The 22,492-nt window shown below is 38.9% G+C and overlaps 1 protein-coding gene across 2 annotated transcripts; it reads left to right on the forward strand.

Moving 5' to 3' along the window:
- Nucleotides 1-82: 82 nt before the first annotated feature.
- On the forward strand, nucleotides 83-22,128 carry LOC117299821 (homologous-pairing protein 2 homolog). 2 transcript variants are annotated; one of them, XM_033783350.1, is made up of 9 exons: nucleotides 83-342; nucleotides 1,988-2,082; nucleotides 13,376-13,465; nucleotides 14,418-14,529; nucleotides 15,298-15,368; nucleotides 16,699-16,827; nucleotides 17,135-17,194; nucleotides 19,099-19,178; nucleotides 21,811-22,128. In XM_033783350.1, the coding sequence occupies exons 1-8, from the start codon at nucleotides 318-320 to the stop codon at nucleotides 19,150-19,152; spliced, it is 636 nt and encodes a 211-aa protein (XP_033639241.1). In that variant the 5' UTR covers nucleotides 83-317; the 3' UTR covers nucleotides 19,153-19,178; nucleotides 21,811-22,128. The 2 variants fall into 2 exon arrangements, with proteins under 2 accessions (XP_033639241.1, XP_033639242.1); XM_033783351.1 differs by having other exon boundaries at nucleotides 19,099-19,171.
- The last annotated feature ends 364 nt before the right edge of the window (nucleotides 22,129-22,492 follow it).

Raw genomic sequence — 22,492 nt, forward strand, 5'->3', positions numbered from 1 at the left:
CAATCACAATGGACGTTCTAACTTCAAACCAATGAAATTGTCTCTTATAAATGAACTCGGCAGTGCAATCTGCGCGCGCAACTAGAGCGGGGCAGTCCAAAAAAATAGTCGCTGTCGTTTTTGTGCATGTTGTTGTCAATGTCGTCCGTTCACGGAGTTTTTCCCCAATTATTCACATTCGAGCTGCGGAGTACAACGTGACTTTTGTAATGTCTTTGTAATGCCTGAAACTTTCGCAAGGAGAGTGAGTCTACTTTATTCGATTCCAGCATTGTTTTGAAGTTGTGTATGACCGGAAGTAACACAGTAACACTGGAATGAGCAAGTCAAAAGATGGAGATGGTAAGTTTTCTTTTTAAAGTTTTATTTATTAATTTACACAATCAATAATAAGCAAAATTAATGTACCGCCATGGTCACTGATGATTGTGTACATGATGTAGATTTATGTAGGGGATCTTGCCAGTGTGACAGCAGTTTCTGTCCTCCCGAGAGTCTGTCCCATTTACACATGATACATAATTTTTAAAATTTAGTACTAAAATTACAGAAAACTGTGCTGTGTAACTGTAAAAGTTTCCTTCCTCCATGGTAAAACAAACAAGTCTGTCCTGATAAATAGTGATAGCGCCCTCTTTTGTTTGAATCAATAGACAATTATTAATTGTACTTATTTTGTAGTGGTCGTAGGCTGGTGTGGTGTGGGACACTATATACAGAATATACAGGAAGGCAGTGGTGACAGTTTTCCCTATTAATTTAGGCTAGACATTGGTTTGGATAACTTTCCGTATGGCGCCACCACCTTTTCACTCATTTTTACAAAAAGGGATATCTCATTGAGGTAAATTAGATACTATATTATTTCATATCGAATGAAAAAGTGGTGGCGCCATACGGAAACTTTTCCATTGGTTTAAAAGTCCAGCTCCATAAATTGGTCCAATCATAGAGTAAGGACAGGTCTGTCCTTACTCTATGGTCCAATCTACTCCGTAAACCTTGGCCCCTGCAGCATTCATTGTTATCAGTATCACTTTCTTTCACTTTGTTGTAAATTTAATGACAATACCGTTCTGCAACGATCTGCATCATGAAGTGGGAACTTTTAAAAATATCTCAACGATCTTGACAACTTGACATTTTGCTTTAGTTGATCGAGGGGTTACTTTTTTGTTAATTCCAGAATTAAGAAGTTTCCTGAAGAAATTCTAAAAATCTACCCCATGGCAATAGAATATAAAGTAGCCCCATAAATCGGTCCAATCCACTCCGTATCCTTGGCCCCAGCACCACTGATATCAAAACCTTTCGCTTCCTTGAAAAACCATCTGCAACGTTCTGCATCATGAAACTTACCCATCTAATACTTCAGAAGTTGCAGATAGCACTACACTTGGAATTGTTCAAATAGGTATCACAGATTTTGAGTAAAAATCAAGTGAATTTTGCGTGTGAATTTTCTCAACTAACGCTCTTTTACCGCTAATGCCGATATGCCGATTGTCCCCCGACCATGCGCAGATTTTTTTCCCAGGACAAACTTGTAGAACCATCTGCACACGTTCGTCCTGGGAAGAAAAGATACTCAATCCGCGCTTCGTGTACAAACATATGGACACGCGTCTGGGAACCACAAAGAATAGTTCCCAGACGCGTGTCCGTATATTTGTACATGAAGCGCGGATTGGTTATCTTTTCTTCCCAGGACGAACGTGTGCAGATGGTTCTACAAATTTGTCCTGGGAAAAAAATCTGCGCACAGTCGGGGGACAATCGACATATCGGTAAAAGAGTGTTAGTTGAGAAAATTCACACGCAAAATTCACTTGATTGGACCGATTTATGGGGCTAAATATAAAGTAGACAAATTCTCAAGGACAAGAGAATACACATGGTGTTACCGCAAACCAAATATTATACCTCACAATGCAATGCCTCTAATCCCTAATGTAATACTGACTAAATAAGTTTTTGTTTTATAAAGTTGGGGTTGCGATAGAAGACTACCTCAATCGTGCGAACAGACCTTACAGTGCCATTGATGTATTCAACAACCTACACAAAGAGTTTGGAAAAACAGTAAGTATTTTGTAAATAAGGATTAAGATTATGGCTGGTCCTTTGATGGTTTAAAGCCATTGGACCCTTTCGTTACAGGAAAAAAAAAAAGTTCACAGATTTACAAATAACTTACAGGGTTTACAGAAGGTAGTGGTGAAAGACTTCTCTTGAAATATTATTCCATGAAATGCTTTACTTTTTTGAGAAAAGACTAAAAACAATACCAATTCTCGTTAGCGAGAATTACGGATTTATTTTAAACACATGTCATGACACGGCGAAACGCGCGGATACAAGGGTGGGTTTTCCCGTTGTTTTCTCTCGACTCCGATGACCAATTGAGCCTAAATTTTCACAGGTTTGTTATTTTATATATAAGTTGTGATACACGAAGTGTGGGCCTTGGAAAATACTGTTTACCGAAAGGGTCCAATGGCTTTAATTGGCATTTGGCCACCGGACCACTGTTTATGCCACTGTTTATGAAGAACAAAATGTTATTCTCCTGTCATGTTAGGAGTCAGTTACAACAATTTGTAAATATCAAATTCCTGCATTTATACGTTGTTCAAGTTTTCTTTGTTGTTCAAGAAAGTATGGAGATAAATGTGAGTTTGAATGTCTGAATGAATTAATTTCCTCTGCATCACAGTTTACAAACTGCAATGTTTCCTGCCACTCCCTAATATTATAATAAGAAACATTATGCATGATGCATCATCAAACGTACTCATTTGTTGCACTTTCCTTAAAATCCCCAAAAGTTGAATAAATCTCGTCTGTCTTAGAACTGAAGCCATAAGGTGTGGTTAACTTTAAGAAGCTTAAAGTCTTTTAAAACACTTCGGCAGAGGCTGTAGAATGTGTATCCAGAAGAGCTACACGTGTAGTCATGGTAGGAGTATGCTGCATATAATTCCTGAATATGGGGAACTGTGGTTGTGCAAATTCCATCAGAACTTCACCTTCATGTACTCAATTACAAAGCATTGCTTTTGACCTTGGATCAGTCGAGTTGGTCTTTGAAAAGCGTTTGTTACCGTTTGTTATAAAATGCATATATAATATGGTTAGAAAGATGTTTGAAAAGTAGAATACAATGATCAACACACATTTGCCTCGAAATTGCGTGGTTTTCCTTTTACTTTGGGAATTAACATGGTCGGAGTCATATAAATATAAATAGCCGATCGTGTTTGTCGACGAGGTAAAAGGAAAACCGTGTAATTTCGAGTGATACTTGTGTGGATCATAATATTCTACTTTTAAATTATCTTTCTTATCAATGCATTTTATAACAAACGGTTACAAACGCTTTTCAAAGACCAACTCGACCAATCCAGAAAAATTTGCTACTAAAATGCAAGCTTATTTTCCCCGGTTAGAAAGAACGTAAGCACTGGCAGAGGTTAGCATGCCTTTTCATACTGCTTACGGTTGTAATGGGGTCGCACTCCTGGAGTCGCCACCATCACCCGTACTCTTTTTGACAATCACTGCTCTTCTCAGCTTTCCTACACTACTACCACTTTACCATGTACACTCAATGACATTGTCTATCCAGCATAGCTCCGGGGCAACCTCTGCCTCAATGTAGATGGATGTACATAGTGTCATTGACCGCCATATTAGATGTTAAACATTGGAAAATTGTACACACTGCGCACAACTCTCAGCCAATGATAGCCTTGCTCTTGTGCACATTTCATCAAAGTTGGTGGTCAATGATGTCATGTGAAATCCTTCTATTATTGTGCCCTTTTAGACAGACAGTATTGTAACCTTGCCGGGTAGGCCTCCCTGTCTCATCACATGAGTGCTGCAAAGTCTGTAGGCCTTTTTGAGGTATGGCGCGCGTCACACGCCACGACTGATGCCACGCTCACCATGTTGGTGGTCATTAGGTTTACGTGTAAACGCTGCGGCGCCTAAAATGCGCACTTCACTGAATAACATACGTTCTATTTCTGTGGTCAATACGCACAAATTTACCACAACTTTACAGTGTTGTAGCATTGTGTCCGCCATACCTCAAACAGGCTTATTAGAGCACACACCATGTGTACTTTATACATTAGGTAAACCATCGTACACAATAAATTGAACCCACTTTCTCTCCAAGGACCAAATATCATGCCTGACTTATGATTAAAGTAGCAAGATGCTTTGATTGAATGACAAACAATACGTGTACCAAAGGTTTACTGTCCTTAAATCTGTGTGTGTATGATTTGTTGTGATTCATACCTTAAGTGGTATCCATTAAGCTACCTGGCGTCTTGTAAGGGTTTTTCAGCTGTGTAAGTCATTTAGAATTGAACCTCCTTCCTGGTAGGAGCAGGTGTTTAAGAAAGCAAATTCTTAAAGCTTACATGCAGGTAGTCTTAAAATCCAATTGAATGCTTTCCTCTTGTGACATCTGTCATCAAGATTCTCTGTGACATCTTACACATGTTTGCAAATTGTATGTTAAGTGTAGATCTTAAAGGCACTGGACACTATTGGTAATACTCAAAATAAATGTTAACATAAAAACGTACTTGGTAACGAGCAATAGAGAGATGACGATATATAAACATTGTGAGAAACAGCTTCCTCTGAAGTATGTAGTTTTTGAGAAATATATTCTAGATGACCAGCTGAGCCCAAATTTCCACAGGTTTGTTATTTTGATGCATTTGTATGGATAACCAATCAACACACACTACCTTTAAAGGCACTGTACACTGTCAAAGACCAGTATTCTCACTTGGTGTATCAAAACATTTTTCTTTGGGCATAAAACAGCAAGTCTATAATAGGGAGATTATAGTGTAGGGTGCTGCACTGGAAAATGCACAGTGCGGCCGTATGACTGGAGTTTCCATTTGGGTATGTGGAGAAGAAGTTTACCAGAAGAGTTTGATTAGTAGACAAACACTCTCACCTGCTGAGATGGCTATCCAGGGTTATTAGTCAGTTTAAATCTTAAAGTAGTGGCTAACAATTTTAAAGTCTCCTTATTAAAAAGGAAATTAGGTCATAACAACTAGAGTTAAAATTGTTGATTTCCCCACAGGATTCATCCTGTTAAGAACCACATCTGTGTGTGCGTGTTTCATTCACAGTGTGTCTTTGGGTACGCAAACACGCGAATTAAGAGGGTAGACGTAAATATGCAAATCAAAGGGTGAATCCACAAGACCACAGGGCTTGGTGGTTACAATATTTTACTGGACCAGCATTTATTTAACAAGACCAGAAAGTAATGAGAGAGAACTTTCTCCACAATTTAAAATATGAGTAAACTTTCCTTTTGAACAACTTCAGCAAATAGTTGTCATGGTTGTAGTACTACGTATGCTTCTTACTCATTAAAGTTGACAGATGAGGTACATAAACAGTTGAGTAAGTGCTGTAACTTCAAAACATTACATTCTTCAAAACGTTGTTTGATGCGGCAAGTTAGACTGAAGAAATAAAAATAATGGTGATAGCAATGGATATTTGTTGGGGTTGTGTGAATAGAAAAACAACTTCTAAATGGATGATCTGTGTTACCCCAAAAATGACCTCATGCAGTTTTAAACGCAGGGGTGAAATCTCTCATTCAACCAGATATGAAATCATCGGACTCCTAAGCTTCTTGACACAATGGGTGTTAAACAATCTCAACAAGACGGCACAAAGGAGCTTCAAGGATCAGAAGATGAATCCTGCTACATCCTCAAGACGTTTGTCAGTCTTCCTGGAACCTTAAAACTGTCTACTGACCTTCCTTCTGCCAAACAATTCAAATGTTTCAAACAGCTGAGAAAAGGAGTCACTTTTGTATTCTTACGAAAACAGAAGAAGATTCTCTCCAAAATACTTGGGATGGGATTAACCCTGATCATGTAGCCCTGGACTTAGCCCTGCACTTTTTGGAATACTGATTCAGAGATTTCAAGGTCAACAAACAGTATCCTAACCAACATGATGACACAGTCACTGTTACTAGGTTACACTCACTGGAATAATTAAACATAGACACATCATCGGTGTCAGGGTAAAACCGTTTATATGTTTATTATCCCGTGCAAATTGAACTAGGATTCAAACTGCCTCTAGCTACTGGGCAATCTTGGTAGGTTAATTTGTAAGACGCTGGAATTGGAAGGTCATGAGTTCGAATCCCAGGCGAGTAGGTAACTCTGTCTTAAAGTCCATTTAATAACCTTGCAGTGTCGTGGCCTTGCAATCTCTCTTTCGGCACGGTCACGACCCTGCAAGTTTTCAGGATGAGTAACCCTTTTATTCCCACTCATTTTGTTAAAAAGCAGAAAAATGTTGGAAAATCTATAAAAAAATATCAATTTCTGTCACTTTATTGGGCTCTGTTTCGGGAAAGGTCATTATTGCATTGACGCTCAACAGTTGTGCGTATGGGCGCGTGCTAATCAGCTGGTGCTAATAGTTTACACATTTTGTCAGTGGATATTGATTTTACGCGTAAATTAACACCACACGTAAGCTTGCGCTGGACGCCTATGTTTTTAAAACACTTTTTACTGTGTTTATAATTCACTTTTTAACATGGCCACGTGATGTCCTCTTGACCTATCATAATGGATGAACTGAATCATTATTCAGTATTATACAGTACATTGATCTTGCTTTGTGATTCATTTACAAGTTATTGACCTCACACACTGCACTCCCATGACTATGTTCTCATAGCATGATCTACATCCTTTTCAAGAGTAGAAACGGCAGTTCCTCAATTTAATCTGGAAACACACAATTAAAAGTGCTGTCATGTCAAAATTGAATGAGTTTGATTTAAAGCTCACACTTTTTCAGTTTTGTAGCCTACAGAGTGATTACAGCTGATGTAATCATGATTCCAACTAAGGATTTGCCTATCATTGGATCACAAGCTTTCAGTTGTAGGCCTATAGTTTTCTTTTTAAAAGCTTGAAATTCTACGTTTCACTTGCTTTAATGCAGGCTGACTACTGAACAAGTACACTGGATTTACATGTACCAGGGCCTAATTTCAAGGCTCTGCTTATGGACGCTTGTGGAAGCAGGGAATTCTGTGCTTACCTTGTGTATTTCATGGGTTAGCAGGGAATTTTGACATGTGTGCATGCGTATGCAACATTACTGGCCATTCTACGCTTACCTAGCTAACGCATTAATTTGGCACTGGCCATGCAAGCACTATGGTGATTATATAAGCGCAGAATTCGGCGGTAAAGCGGATCCATGATATTGGGGCCATGCTGAGTCTGCGCACCTTGATGTCTGGATTTGATTCCTTCTTACAGTCTTTTCATATCCAGTTTCATTGAGTTGATCTATGAATAGTAATAATAAAAGTAATAGCGGCTTCTCTCAAGTAGTGCTTTAATCCGTCACTCAGTTGATGGTCTTTCACCAGTCAGTTTTTTTTCCCCTGCAAAGTATGTGGGGCTATTTGTTTGAATGATGAGATCGACTCCTTGTACTATAGCACCATGTAATGGTTTACAAGATGCTGTGTGGGGAACCACTTCTCTTTTTGATCTGGGTTCTTTTATGTGCGTTACACACAACACATGGGACCAACGGATTTACGTACCGTTCTAAGGACAAAGCATCATTGGGGTGTCTTGGAGTAATTGAACAATGGGTCATCAAAACTTGCCCATAGCAATCTATGGTCTGTTTCCAAAACAAAGCATTAAGTCAGTCATTGACGATTGCTATCATAGTAATCAAGACCCACTCCCAGGGCTACACAATCTCCAACATAGGAAGTAATTCATTGAACCTGTACACTGATGACATACCTCATTAGATACTGAGAATGATGCAAGGCGTGTTTCCCTTTCGGAGTATTAATTTAATTTCCAGTTTCCTTTCATAAGTGACAAAAGTGGACATGCGCGCCTATGTTTGGCACTCCCTGAGCATGTACCTCTGTATAATGTAGTGACAAATCACCATAGATACGTTCATAGGGGTACTTGGCATGACACCAGTGGACTCTATGCAGTTATCTCTATCAACTTGATGCGTGCACAGTCTGTGTATTCGTGGGTTGGAGTGTTATCTCAGTTGCTGCTTTACATGTAGGAACTCTTTGTGTTCGACAACAAAACTACAAACCATTGGGAATGTGTTCCAGCTAGAAAACCACCTGTGCGAGATTACTACAAAAATTGTGTGGCTAAAGAAAATCAAACTGCTGTGAGAGACAAATTTCAAAATGGCCACTGGTGGACAGATGTTGCAGGCTGTGATTCTTGCCGTAGGAGTGGTATCAACATTGAGCCAACCGACTTGGCAAATGGAGCCAACCGATATCATGGCTCTTACTGGAGAAACTGTCGTGATTACGTGTGTTGTTGGTAACCGAACTGACCCAACCCGTGCAGATCAGAAGCTGTATTGGTACCGATCGGAACATGGTCAACGCATCAGCCGCAACATGAACATTCTGGTGGATGGAGCGGAGGGATCACAGTATTCAGTTCTCTTTGATCGCATGCTTGGCATCTATACACTTGTGATAACGAATGTGATGCAGTACGTACATGGTGGCAGCTACCAGTGCATTTATCGAGATCCTGAAACTAATGTGGAATATTACTCTGGATTGTCCACGCTCACAGTTCTGGCGCCACCAGCTGACGGGTATGAAAAATGTCAAGTTTACCCTGAATCTAAAATCATACTAACACCTACAAGGACAAGAGTACTTTCATGTGATTCACCCTTCCCTTTGGAAGCTGATGAAAATACAATGAAACTAAGCAAGAACACTGCTGTGTACCATAGCTGGCAAGAGAAAAACTCCATGGTTCTTCATGGATTCTTCCTGCAGAACAGAACAACATTGCTCTCGGAATCCGGCCTACTCACAGGAAACCCTGTTTCGGTTAAATTCTGTGCCATCAATAGTTTAGTTGTGAGCACCTTCCCAGAGTTTTGCCGTCTTGTCCCTATAAGGAAAAAGGTCTCTGCAGTCATAGACCCACCCAGTTTGGTGGTGAATGTTGGAGAAGACCTTTCCCTGAGCTGTGGCATTCAAGATGATGCAGTCGTTGTTGATCACAACTGGGAATTCATTGGTGTCTTTCCTTATGATGGATTTGTTATACAAGAAAAAGGGAAGATTATAACTATTAAGAACATTGGTTACACCGACGGACCGATCAAGATTATGTGCCACATCACCACTGAGCTTGGTTTACGCGCATCAGCCGCTGCTAACATCACAGTGAACTTGAATGTGTTCCACATAAATGAGCTTAGCAGTAGGCATAACGGTTTTACAGATGAACCAACTCGTACTAGTCTGGAGCCAGAAGTAAAGGAATTAGACAACACAGACAGTATGTATAAGAACATTACTTTCTTAGTGGGACCAGGAGTCGGTGTTCTTCTCTTATTTGTTTCTGCAGTGTTATTTGCTTGCTGTATGGTCAAGTGGAAGAGACAAACCAAACCAATTGGGTACCCGCCCCATCTATCGCAAGAAGCTAGAGCTGCTGTTTCACTGACCGCTATTAATCAGAATAACAGTACAGCATCAAAACGACGATTCTCAGACTCCGTGGCTTGCAGAGCAAGCTGTGCTTATGAAAACATTGAAGCGTACGCTGAGAAACTGGGAGAGTTCTCTCGTGGAACCAGTTCCTTCCAGTTAAACACTATCCGGCCAATGGAAGCAAACTTCAAAGTGAAGATAGAAATGCCAAATCATCAGTCGCTGAGTGCGAGTCTACCTGCGCTTAACTTGCATGGGATTTCTCCCATCACAGACACTTTCCACTGCTTGGATTCATCAGGGCTTTCTACACTGAAAGGCCACAGTAGCACGGATAAAACTTGTAAAAAGAGTAAATCTTTCCGCAGTACAGACGCTAAGCATGAAGGGTGTTATATGCCACTTAGTAATATAGTCATTGAAAGAAAACCAATGACTTTGCCCAAACCATCACGATTTGGAAAGATTGGTAAATGTTATTGATTAAAAATGATGATAAGATTGTAATAGTGCACATACTTGTCTTGAAGTCTGTAGACAGCTAATTTGCTAGGTGCAAATGGGTACAATGCTCATACTGTCTAGAAAAATTTGTGCATTTAACTTTCAGACATTATCGTCACTGTTTCCACAAAGGGCAAATTTAGCCATTGCAGGCAGCCAAACTTTCATGTTTGGAGAAACACCGCGTTGAAGTTACACTTTTTTTAAATCATTGTTTCGAAATTTACAATTTCCTCATAGGGTGCCCTTTACCAAGGTAAATATGATTTGGTGCCCTTGCCCTTTCAAAAATAAAGCAAACAGGCCTGCCAGAGATCACACCCAGGTTGATGATACAACCTGGAAGTGTCCCTTGTGGTTGATTACATGGCAGTATACTTTCAAATTGATTTTTCAGGCTGTGTTTATTTGAATGACCTTCAGGTCTGTATGCTTCATCTTTGAAAGGGAAAGGGCGTTTTCTCCTTGCTATAGGGTAATTGTAAATTTCCACTGAAAGCATTTCAAGGGCACCAAGGCAACTACTAGGGGGCATGGAGGCAATAGCCCTTGTTGCCTCTGTGGAGTATCAAGCCTTAGTATGGATTATTACTAATTAACACTTTCAAATTGTTTTTTTTTCTGGCCGAGTTTATTTGAAGTGGCATTTTTGGTTGAATGTGAGCAATGCAAGCTTCACAGGAAACAGTCATTTCCTTCACTGTATTAAATTAATTCCTTTGGAATAGATCTTAACATGAATAACCTGGGACAGATTGGAGGCTTAAATTTACAACCTTAACTGCTTCCCTCTAAAAGTTCAACAAAATTTATGAGACCAGGAAATTGGACTTAATAAGAGAGGCCTAAAGTCTGCTAAGTTATACCCTCCTCTGTTCCGCCCATTATGAGTCTTTGAGGATACTAAATAAGAAATTTGGCTAGGAAGGGTGGTTGAAAGCTGTAGCAGGAAGTGAATAAAGGGCGTCTACTCATCAGGGCTGGTTGGAGAAATTATGGGGTTCCTATGGATGGACATCACCCAACATTAATTTTACATTAGACATAATCTACATACAACTGTACACAAAAGAGTCTGTACACAACGTGTATTTGTAATTACTAAACAATTTCTTTAGCATAGAAACAATTTGAGAAACGGTTCCCTCTGAAGTAAGGTAATATTTGAGAAAGAGGTTTTCCTGTATGATTTGTTTAAACCTGTATATAATAATAATGTAAAAACCTGTGTGATATGTGTCTTTGATGCTGCTCATGTAGAAATATTTATAATGACAAAAAAAAGGGGAATTTTTACATGAACAAGATCAACAGACAACTAACAGTAATGTCAATGTCCATAAGATGTAAATTTGTACAGTGGAATTTGAAATAAAGGACCATGGAAATTTGATTTTTTTTTGTTTGGAATCAAATTTTATTTAGAGGACAACAATATTTCTTATTACAGGGGAGGTTCATTTACAAATTTAAAGACATTTCTTGTCAAGACAACATATTCAACTTTAAGAAACCATGCTCGGGATACCCTGTTCACATTCTTATTTATAATAGTTTTTAGTTAAAAATGTGGTTTTCAGCTTTTTAAATAGATTTTTCTACTTTCCTTTGCAGAAAAGATAGTGGTTCCAAATCTTCCCGAACATTACTGATTTAACATCTATACCCCTCCCCCATCAACAACAAACATGAAATGATAAAAACATTTAACCGGCACCCCACATTGAAATACTCAGGAAATCCAGCTCAGTGAAAACCTCTAAGAAAAACATTTACTTCTTGATTTTGATTAATGTTTTCAAACTTATATTCACATTTGTCACTTTAACAACCTTTTATGTATATATTGCAATTATCGACCTTGAAGCACTTAGCTGATGATAAATAAATGTTGCTCTTAAACAGACTTTAACTGTGACTCAGTTCAATCGGACTTCAGCGGAAATAAAGGCTTTACTTATCAGTTTAGAAATTGTTTCCAAAAGCGCTGGCTAGTGGTGCAGCCACAATGCAGTGTGAGTTAGAGCCCATTTGTATTGCCATTGAGAAAGAGGATGCTTGCTGGAAATACTTGACCAATTAATTGTTTCCTTTTTAGGTTCTTGTAAGCTTCCATTCTCTAAATTTACTTCTATGCAGCCTTCAACTTGCAAACCTGCTTAAAGTGTTTGGAATCTTTTTGTATGACACAAAACCATTGTCCACAGATTTCATTCAACTTACACAGCTTAAAGATAATGAGAGCGGAAAGCTTGCCTTTTATTTTAATATTACTTGCTGGGGTGCTGTAGTTTCTGAGATACTTGTAAACAAAATCTTGAAAGTTAGTTTAGCACATACAACAGATTTTCAGGACTCTCTTGAAAACATTGCTCTGTGGTTTTCACTTTTTTCCTGAAAAATTTAACCACTAAAATGAGGCTGAAACGTCTACAGGTAACATCTTCATTCACAGTAAATAGGGATTCATGTTGTGGCCAAAAACTTGATCTAAAACCGTTTCAGCTACCTGTGAATTTGAAATTGTCAAAATGTTGTATCTCGCTTGAAATATTTCTGATATTAAAACAAAACAAGTCTGTGCCAAGATACAACTTTTTTGAACAGATTATTGTCTTCGAGTACAACATTTCTGTAAAGCCGAAATACATTTATAACGTTTTGCCCTGACACAATGAGATTGTATGGAACACAGTCATTAATACATGTGTGACTGCCAAACATGACAAAGTCCTACCAGCTGATGGGGTATAGAATTTTCCTATTACATGTAGATCAAATCTTCATGTAGAGCTCAAAAGGATTTGAGGATTAGGCTGACATGAATCTACGAAGATCTATTGACCATTATTAGAAACAATACACTGTAGAGAGAGCTGGGACCTTGCCAACAATGACTCAAGACAAAGAACTCCTTTGTATCAACAATTATGACAAATCACTAAATACAAATAGGTAGATTGAAATACTACAATAAAACACACGAAGTCAATGATCTATTGTACAATGTGCTCACAAAGATTGCTAGGAAAATGTTTTTGGTCATCAGTACATAAGTGTCGCGACTAGTACCGAACCTGCACTCTGCTGATCGGAAACACCAGAGCTTGAGTCTGGTGTGACTGACCACTTGGCCATTACACACCACCAAAGTGTGAAATAACCAAAATATACTAAAAGAGATCTTTGGTTGTATTGAAACAGTAAAGAGCAACCAAAGTAAAGACATTGGCCTTTTGATGGTAACAATTGCTGTAAATGAGAATACATTTTATTGTTCTAAAACATGTTTTTTGTCCTTTTTTGCAGGCTGTTGTTCGAGCTCTGGAGGATCTGGCTGAAAATGGAAAAATCAAAGAGAAGATTTACGGAAAGCAGAAAGTGTATTTCGCTGATCAGGTAGTTGGAATAAAGTTTGGGTGGGAACTGGTCAAGTGGTTCTTGCTTAGGCCTGGGCGGCTTGTTGAATTTACTACTCGACTTGTCGTGCCTCAAATAGTCGTGACTTTGACACTAGTCACACCTAATTTTCCCAAGATGCATTGCATCAGATGTTCGTCGCAGGCGCAATATAGTAAAATTTGGGCTGAAAGGATTGAAGGATGTGTCAATGATGTAAAGAAAGTATTAGTAAATTGTATTGACATGAATAGTTGTGAGCGACACATTGGTTCACCAAGCAGGTAGTCGGAACTATTTTTGTAGTCATGGCGGCATGATTAATCGAGTAGTTGAAAAACGGTAGTTTCGACTCGGCTAAGCAATCAATAGTCGTGACTTTGACACTAGTCGCACTAGTTGACACTAGTCGCCCAGGCTTAAGTCTTCCCCAAGTAAATAACTATTTCTAAGCGTTGTCACAGGCTCGTTTCTGTGCATGTCATTATTCAGCTGTCTCTTTGTATCACATGAATCTTCAACTAGGATCATCAAACGATTCAGGAGTAGATACTACATATTGTGGGGCTGGGCTGAGTGGGAATGGGTTTGTCCATTATGGAATACGCCATTTTGGTTTAAAAGCAATGATGGTTGATCGAGGGTTTATGGATGTTACCTGGGCCCAAACTTGCTTGGTATAGAAAAGTATTGCTTCACAGAAACGGGTTACAAAACAAAGTTACAATAAGTTAACATTGATGATTGTGACAGGTGCCCAACTCATATCTCTTGGTTTATCTCATCTACTTTCACATCTTTTTTAAAAGCATAGATTATGCTCTTTTCAAATGTACCAACAAATTAAAAGTTACCTTTTGTTTGATTCGCATAACAAATTTTGATGAACAACATAAATGGTTTTGATGTTTCTAACTAATGGTTATTTTCATTGTTTTGTTTTTGTCAACAGAGTCAGTTTCCTGCAGTGGATGAGTCTGAGCTGAAGAGCATGGACGCTGAAATCAATGATCTCACTGGCAAGTTACAGATGTCACAAAGCACTTGTAAGCAGCAGGAAAATGGTAATTAGTGTTTAAGACACATCCCAAAACATTCTACTCAAAATAGAACTATATTAGTTAACAATTGTAGGTTTGGATGTCAAACAGGTTCCATAGCCAAACCACGACGCCTCCCAAAACAGTCTGTCAGAATAGAAATAGACGATAGTTAACTATCATAGGCTTTGATGTTAAACAGGACAATTTTTGCCCAGCACTCTGAGCAGACTACATTTGTGCCGCCCAGCGCAGATTTCCCATATACAATACATCAAAATATTGTCCACTTTGACCATGAGACACAGCTAATGAGAAGGAGTTTCAAATATCACAGAAAAAGAACACAGTCAAAAGGCCATTCAACTTATTGCATGGTCCCTTTAAACATGAACAGTTTAAAACCTGGCATCATGACTGAAGCTTACTCGTCAGCATTAATGACCCCATAATTAAGCACAAATTATTTTGTTGATCCGCTCACCCTAAGTGGACTTTGACCAAATTTGATTGATTACCCACCTCTTAAAATGTGTCTAGATGCAACCCTGCAGTGTGTATAAGGTACAACTTTTCTACTTTCTATAGTTTTTCAAACACTGGGATAATTGTTGTTTTGACTGGAAAAATGTACTTTCGAATGTCATGATTTTATCAGGAAAAAAAGTTAAGGAATGCTTGAATTAGCATTATCCTTAGTTGATTTTCAATCATTAAAACAACATCCACTGGGTCCTTTGCAAATTGTGTTTATTTAAGGATGCATGAATTATTAATAATTTTTGTTCCTAGAGTTGAGAAAGATTGACAGCTCAATGAGTACAGAAGATGCCAAGCAACGACTGGAACAAGTCAATCAAGAGGTGAGTTTCATATCTTGATTGTCACACTTTGTCAGTCTTTATCTTCCAGTCACGCTAATCCTCCAATCAGATGCTCAAACCGGAGTGTGATATAAGCCATAACCTACTCCCAGTTTTTATATTGCACTGTGCGTATTGTGAGTGTCAATGTGTTACGCTCCGCATACAGTTGGTGCAAACATTACATTCTAAAATTTAATTGTGCATTGTTTCTTTACGAGGTTGACTTATATGAGCGTTGAAGATAAACTTGTTTTCACATGCATGCACTTGGAATACAGTGTCCCATATCAAACAAGGCCAATTGGTGCATACACAGACTCTACATTAGTCTTGTATTAAACCTTTGTAAAGTACAACATGGAAAGGTTTGTGGTAATACCATGTAATGGCTTTCTCTTAATGAGTTGGGGTGGTTCTGAACAGAACTGTATGTTTCAGGAGAGTTCAGGAGTTGAAACCGAAACCAACGGTTCATTTCAGATCCCCCCAACTCGAAATAGTCATTACATGGTGTTACCGCAAACCTTTCCATATCGTATGTCCACCATGCAAAGTTTCAAATCCTACTTTGTGAAGTAAGAAACCTTGTGAATAATGTCCAGGTGGCCATAGTGATTGATGTCTTAGTAATCAATAATAAATAACTGTTTTTGAAGCATTTAGAGAGATGAGCAAGATTTGTGTCTTATGATGAATGATTACCTACAATCAATATATCCTGCCAGTTATTTCTTCTGTAATTACCTTCTTAACCCTCTATCATCTTAACTTTCTTTCCTGTTACTCACTTTATTTGATTCCTCTTTATTTGATTGAGTCCTTAGAACTTTCTAGAAAGTTGAACTTCTAAAAGATTCCTTCATGTTGACCTTGTTTTGATTTTATTTCGAATTCGAATGTGTTTGTGAAATGTTTGAATCTCAATAAGGCTCTTGGTTCATATTGGTAAGAGGGGGAAGATAGTTCAGAGAGAGTGACAGAGGGTTAACGAGAGCCAGCTAGTCCAAACATTGAGACCAATTATAAACTAACTTCTTGTTAGTGAAGTTAATAACTATCCACTAAAAGCTTATGTAGTAGTCCCAGCCGATGTTCTACCTTCCGCCCATGTAGTAGTTAAAAAAGCAGGACAGTTCTTTTCAGAACTGAGAAGTCTCCTGACAATCCGATAAATCTACTCTGCGGTAGTAGAATATAAAGCAAGACAAAAGAACAAACTCTACCTGGCAAACACACATGGTGTTACCACTTATTACCAAATTTATATTGATACCTCACCATTCAATGCCTCAAATCCCTTTTTATTTTATATGTTGATGCTTTGCAGATCGAGCACAATAAAGAGAGGTTGACTACCATCAAATCTATGACCAATCATGTCACTCCACAAGAGAAGGAAAGGATTTATGCCAATCAGACCAAATATGTCAAAGAGTGGAAGAAGAGAAAACGAATGGTCAGTAACTTCCCTTTCTCGTTATCTCTTGATATTATCTCAACAAGTTTGACAGTCATTTTACTGTGAATTACAAGCGCTTGTGCTGTGTGACCTCTCAAGGCGGTTGCCACCCTAAGATTAATTGTAAGTTAATAGGAAAAGTTCAGTGAAATCGACAGCTGGACCTGGCCAAGTAAAATTAAATTGTTTGTTATTTGAGTGCATAGTTTTGCCCATAATGTTTGACCAGAATTTACAAAAAGCCTTAAGCTTGAAGTTGTTCTTAATGAATCTATTTGACTTTTGTTTTAACTTGTTGTTACAGACAATGGATATAGTCAACGCCATCCTAGAAGGGTATCCTAAGACAAAGAAACAATTATTTGTAAGTACATTGTACAGTAAACAGTTGTTACCCGCTGTAATGGGATCAGTGGAGTTTTTGAATACTAGCGGGGGAAATGGCACCAGAGGGGGAAAATGGCATCCAAGGCAAAGCCGAGCGTGCCATTTGCCCTCGAGGGTGTACAAAACCCTGGACCCAGCGTGCAACAATGGAGTTTTTGTACACTAGTGGGAGCAAATGGCACCTGAGGGGGGAAATAGCCTCCAGGGGGGCAAATGACACCCAAGGCAAAGCCGAGCGTGCCATTTGCCCCCGAGGGTGTACAAAACCCTGGACCCAGCGTGCAACAATGGAGTTTTTGTACACTAGTGGGAGCAAATGGCACCTGAGGGGGGAAATAGCCTCCAGGGGGGCAAATGACACCCAAGGCAAAGCCGAGCATGCCATTTGCCCCCGAGGGTGTACAAAACCCTGGACCCAGCGTGCAACAATGGAGTTTTTGTACACTAGTGGGAGCAAATGGCACCTGAGGGGGGAAATAGCCTCCAGGGGGGCAAATGACACCTAAGGCAAAGCCGAGCGTGCCATTTGCCCACGATGGTGTACAAAACCCTGGACCCAGCGTGCAACAATGGAGTTTTTGTACACTAGTGGGAGCAAATGGCACCTGAGGGGGGAAATAGCCGCCAGCGGGGCAAATGACACCCAAGGCAAAGCCGAGCGTGCCATTTGCCCACGATGGTTTACAAAACCCTGGACCCAGCGTGCAACAATTGGTTACAGCGTGCAACAATTGGTTAGCATGCAACAATTGGTTACAGCGTGCAACAATTGGTTACAGCGTGCAACAATTGGTTACAGCGTGCAACAATTGGTTACAGCGTGCAACAATTGGTTACAGCGTGCAACAATTGGTTACAGCTTGCAACAATTGGTTACAGCGTGCAACAATTGTTTTGTCATTCCTCTTTTTAAGGAGGCATCTTGTTGTCATCTTCAAACATTATTAAGACAGAGTTGGCATGGTTTAATTTGCAGACAAACAGTTGGCGGTTAAATAAGCAGACGAACAGTTGTTCAAATAAAAATTATTCTTCACTGTTCCTTTTAATCTGGGGCTGTTTAGCTCTGGAAACAGACAAACGTAGGGGACGAGATCAATATATCATATTTGGTCTGTCAAGCATTTACTGTAAAAACAACCCTGTAACGTCAACATTCATATTGCAATCCAATTTTCAGGAAGTATGAACCGGGCTTAACTGCAATGCAATGTAGGTTAATCCAATACCTATCTGTTTGTAGCCTCTGTCTGTACACAAGGAAACCTCTGAAAAGTCACTCTGTGCACTCTTAATCCAAACAAAATATTTTGAGCATATTTATTTGATAAAAGTTATAATTATCATATAATATATAAAGAGCATGAGTCAGTTGCATGGGAAATTGGTAATAGGGCAGCGATCAAAGGATTAGACTGTAATAGAATATCATGGCCGTCTATATGGGAACTTCTTAAGTGCACACACCTGTATTGCTTCACTTCTATTATTACAACTGCTAATAAATTGGCATTCACTCATAACTGGGAAATAAGACATTTCCAGGTTGGTAAATTTAGACTTGGTGGTATATAGGTGGTCAAGTTATGTTTATTTACTGCTACATGAAATAATGGGAGTGTTTGGGTGCAGGGGCCAAATTTCGCAGAGCATCTAAAGCACAAAAATAAGCCAAGCAGAACAAAATTATGCTGACCAAAACAAGGTTACTAGCCAAAACACCATGTCATGGCTACAGGGGATATTTTAACTGGTCTGCATAATTTTCTTTTTACTTAGCTTATTTTTATGCTTAAGCAGCTTTATGAAATTGGGCCCATATTGTTGTCAGTGTGTGGCAGGTTTGTTGATGTATGTTTGTATTTGTCATGTCTGTTATAGGAGGATGTTGGATTAGAAACAGATGAAGAATATAATGTGACCGTCCCAAGCTAAGCAGCACCATCATAAAAAGGTAACCTGTAAGTACCTAGACCTCAAGCACAATCTTTGTTCATTAAAGGCAGTGGACACTATTGGTAATTACTCAAAATAATTAGCGTCAAACCTTACTTGGTAAAGAGTAATGGAGAGCTGTTGATAGTATAAAACATTGTGAGAAACGACTCCCTCTATGAAGTGACTTAGTTTTCGAGAAAGAAGTAATTTTCCACAAGTTTGATTTCAAGACCTCAGAATTAGATTTTGAGGTCTTGAAATCAAGCATCTGAAAGCACACAACTAGTGTGACAAGTGTGTTGTTTCTTTCATAGTTATCTCACAACTTCGACGACCAATTTAGCTCAAATTTTCACAGGTTTGTTAATTTGTGCATACGTTGAGATACACCAAGTGAGCAGATTGGTCTTTGACAATTACCAAGAGTGTCCGTGTCTTTAAACCTTAAGATAAATAACATTTCAAATAACCCACAAGTAATATGCCTGGAATTTTTTTTTTTCACAGAACTCTGGAAAGTACCGAGTATACAGTGCTAACGTATGGGTCTAAGGATAAAACTCTGGAAAGTACTGAGTATACAGTGCTAACATATGGGTGTAAGGATAAAACCAAACTTAATATTAAAAAAAAATGGTGTAAGAAATGTAAAACAAGTTTTTGTCGAAATGTGATTCTCAACATCCTCGTTCAAAGTGTCATCATGATCAAAGTGGTATAGCAGACCTGTATGGAATTATGAACTCTCGCCCAGTTACTGCACAAGCGTGCCTTCCCTCAGTATCAAGTTTTTGGAGAGCACGCTGAGTGCCTACTTTTACCGGGCAAGAGTTTATACTTCCATGTACAGCCACAGGCCAGCTTTGAGCAAATACTGCATCAGGACCAAAACTACGCTCACGGGCCAACACCGGAAAATGGCAAGAGAATATTTTCTTAGTATTTGTCAATTAGTGTTGACCTTGACCTATCTGAGTGAGATTCAAAAGGGATTTAATTCAGATTACTGTGAAACAGATACAGGTACAGTTGTTAACACTTAGAATTGGATTGCGTGACAAGTAATCCATAACAGTCACCACTGGTTTGTATGACACATTGATAATCAAATGATGGAATTGTGTTATAGTAAAGGGTCTAGGAATGGATGGGAAATGGTTGGTATCCTTCTCATTGACAAAGGCACTGCAGTCGATTTCACAAAACGCTAGGATTAATCCTAACTCATCCTAACTTAGGATTAATCTTAAGTTCTGCATGCTACAGTGCAGGGTTGGGACTCGTCCTAGGTCCTAAGATTAATCCTAAGTTAGGAAGAGTTTTGTGAAATCTATGTAGTTCATCAAACTGCAAATTGAACGTTGGACTTTAAACAATCTCTGTGGTCTAGTGTAACAACATATCTTCTCTAGATTGGCAAAGCTCAACGTAGCATGTTGTGTACGAGCGGTGAAGATCAGCAGAGTGTTGGTTTGAGTCCAGGTTGTGCCACTTGTCTTTTGAGCAAGATACTTTACTATAATTGCTTTAATCCTTCGGATGGGACATTAAGCCATAGATCCTGTGTACTAGGATTTGTAGTACAGAAGAATCCAGAATGCTTGTCATGGAAGAGTAGGGTTTAACCCCAGTATTTCTGGCTCACATAGGATGCAACCTTGCTATGTTTCCTTAGGTTTGCCTGGACAGTACAACAATTAAGATCACTCATGAGGCATCCTGGGTTTCATTACCAGATAGAAATAATTAATAATCTTCATAATCTATGTAAATGTTTTAGTTTTTAGGCTTTGAATTTCATATTTGAAAGGGCAAGGATTTCTTCATTTTTCAAAGGGCACTTTGATACCAGGGGCAACGGAGGCCAGAGCAAACACTCTCTTAAAAGAGAATCAATACAGGCTTGTGTCTGCAAGTTTAATGTTTATATAGTTTGTTCTTATCTTTTACACTATGCAAAGCTTCTAGCATCACTTAACCAATAATTGTTACGATTGAACTTGCCATTTGTTGATTATTGGTATGACCGAAACGGTTATGGTTAAAGACCTGCTTGAACGAAAATGTCAAGTCGTGAACTTTGCTGGATTCCACTTAAAATGTTTTCGATGAATAAGGAAATCGAGTCATATGATTATAAATAGGTTTCAATTGTGTAAAAAAACAATCATTTTGTATGCCCTTGTCCATAGCTTTTCTGCGAGATTTGCGAAAAGCCCCGTTACGTAATCACTCTCAAAACGTCATAAGTAGATAAAGCCGCTTTGTTGCAGTGTGGATGTATAACAAAGCAAACTCCCACAAATGACGTCAGCGGCATTGTCCTTTGACACCCGCTCTCAACGGCAAAAGTGTTTTTAGTTTTTCAAAAAGCCTTTAGGTAGGGACCTGATTTTTTAATCGATAATTACGAAAAGTTCAGAAGTGTACACATATCAAAATTACATTAAAATGGTGAACAAGTGCATTATAAACAAGTAAAAATACCATTTCTGTTGAAAACATTCCGCTCAGGTTGCTGTTTAAAGTCGCCAAAATGCACCCTATTACATCTTATAGTTTTGCTCCAGCAACCGAAACCCCTCTGTGTTTTATTTTACGATTACTTGATTTGTAGTTTATTAATGTCTTCCTTCTTGTTGATTTCATCATCAGGGTGGTGGTTAGGCCTCAAGATGACAGCCTGAAATATCTCGTCAAACTTGCTTGAGACGTCCCACGGAGCCCTACCATAGAAGGTAGATAAATGTCCACAGTTCAACCAACTAAAGCTTCATTGAGTAGCTTTCCCGAGTGACGGTACTGGATGCTAGCCTTTTGTCAAGACCTATGTGGCTTGAACAGCTTCGTACAGCTGCGATCCAAAGCAACTGGAAGAGGAGTGAGTCAAGTGGTACAACCAAGAGGGCCTTTTGAATCTTGACTTTTGTTACAAAAAAATAGTTCATACTCTATAAATAATTCATAAAAAAAGCAAACAAGTTGTAAAAGGCCCTCATGGTTTTGCTACTTGACTCTCATGAGATGTCTCTTCTTCCAGTTGCTTGGGATTGCAGCTCTACAAAAGCTGTACCTAGCCACCAAGGCATTGACAAAAGGCTCTAAGTATGTAGAGGGAAGACTTTGTACCTGTAAGTGTTGATTCATTTAACCTTTGGTAATAGAGAGACAAATGTAGACAGGATGGTGTCGTCAATCAGTCCTCATCTTCACCGAATCCTGTCATTCTTCACAGCGGATCATAATTGACCACACTCAATTAAAAACCTAATTCAGTTTGGAATCGAGTAATTGAATTTCCATCTATTGTGAACTTGATGTTGTCTTGAGTTTCTGT

This window comes from Asterias rubens, chromosome 15 (assembly GCF_902459465.1).
Source record: "Asterias rubens chromosome 15, eAstRub1.3, whole genome shotgun sequence".
Lineage (NCBI taxonomy): Eukaryota > Metazoa > Echinodermata > Asteroidea > Forcipulatida > Asteriidae > Asterias > Asterias rubens.

Excerpts from the sequence above, each read along its gene's own strand:
- LOC117299821 (XM_033783350.1), top strand. The coding sequence starts at position 318 with ATGAGCAAGTCAAAAGATGGAGATG. Across the intron at positions 2,083-13,375 it reads ACAAAGAGTTTGGAAAAACA|GCTGTTGTTCGAGCTCTGGA; the intron begins GTAAGTATTTTG and ends CCTTTTTTGCAG. Across the intron at positions 17,195-19,098 it reads AGACAAAGAAACAATTATTT|GAGGATGTTGGATTAGAAAC; the intron begins GTAAGTACATTG and ends TGTCTGTTATAG.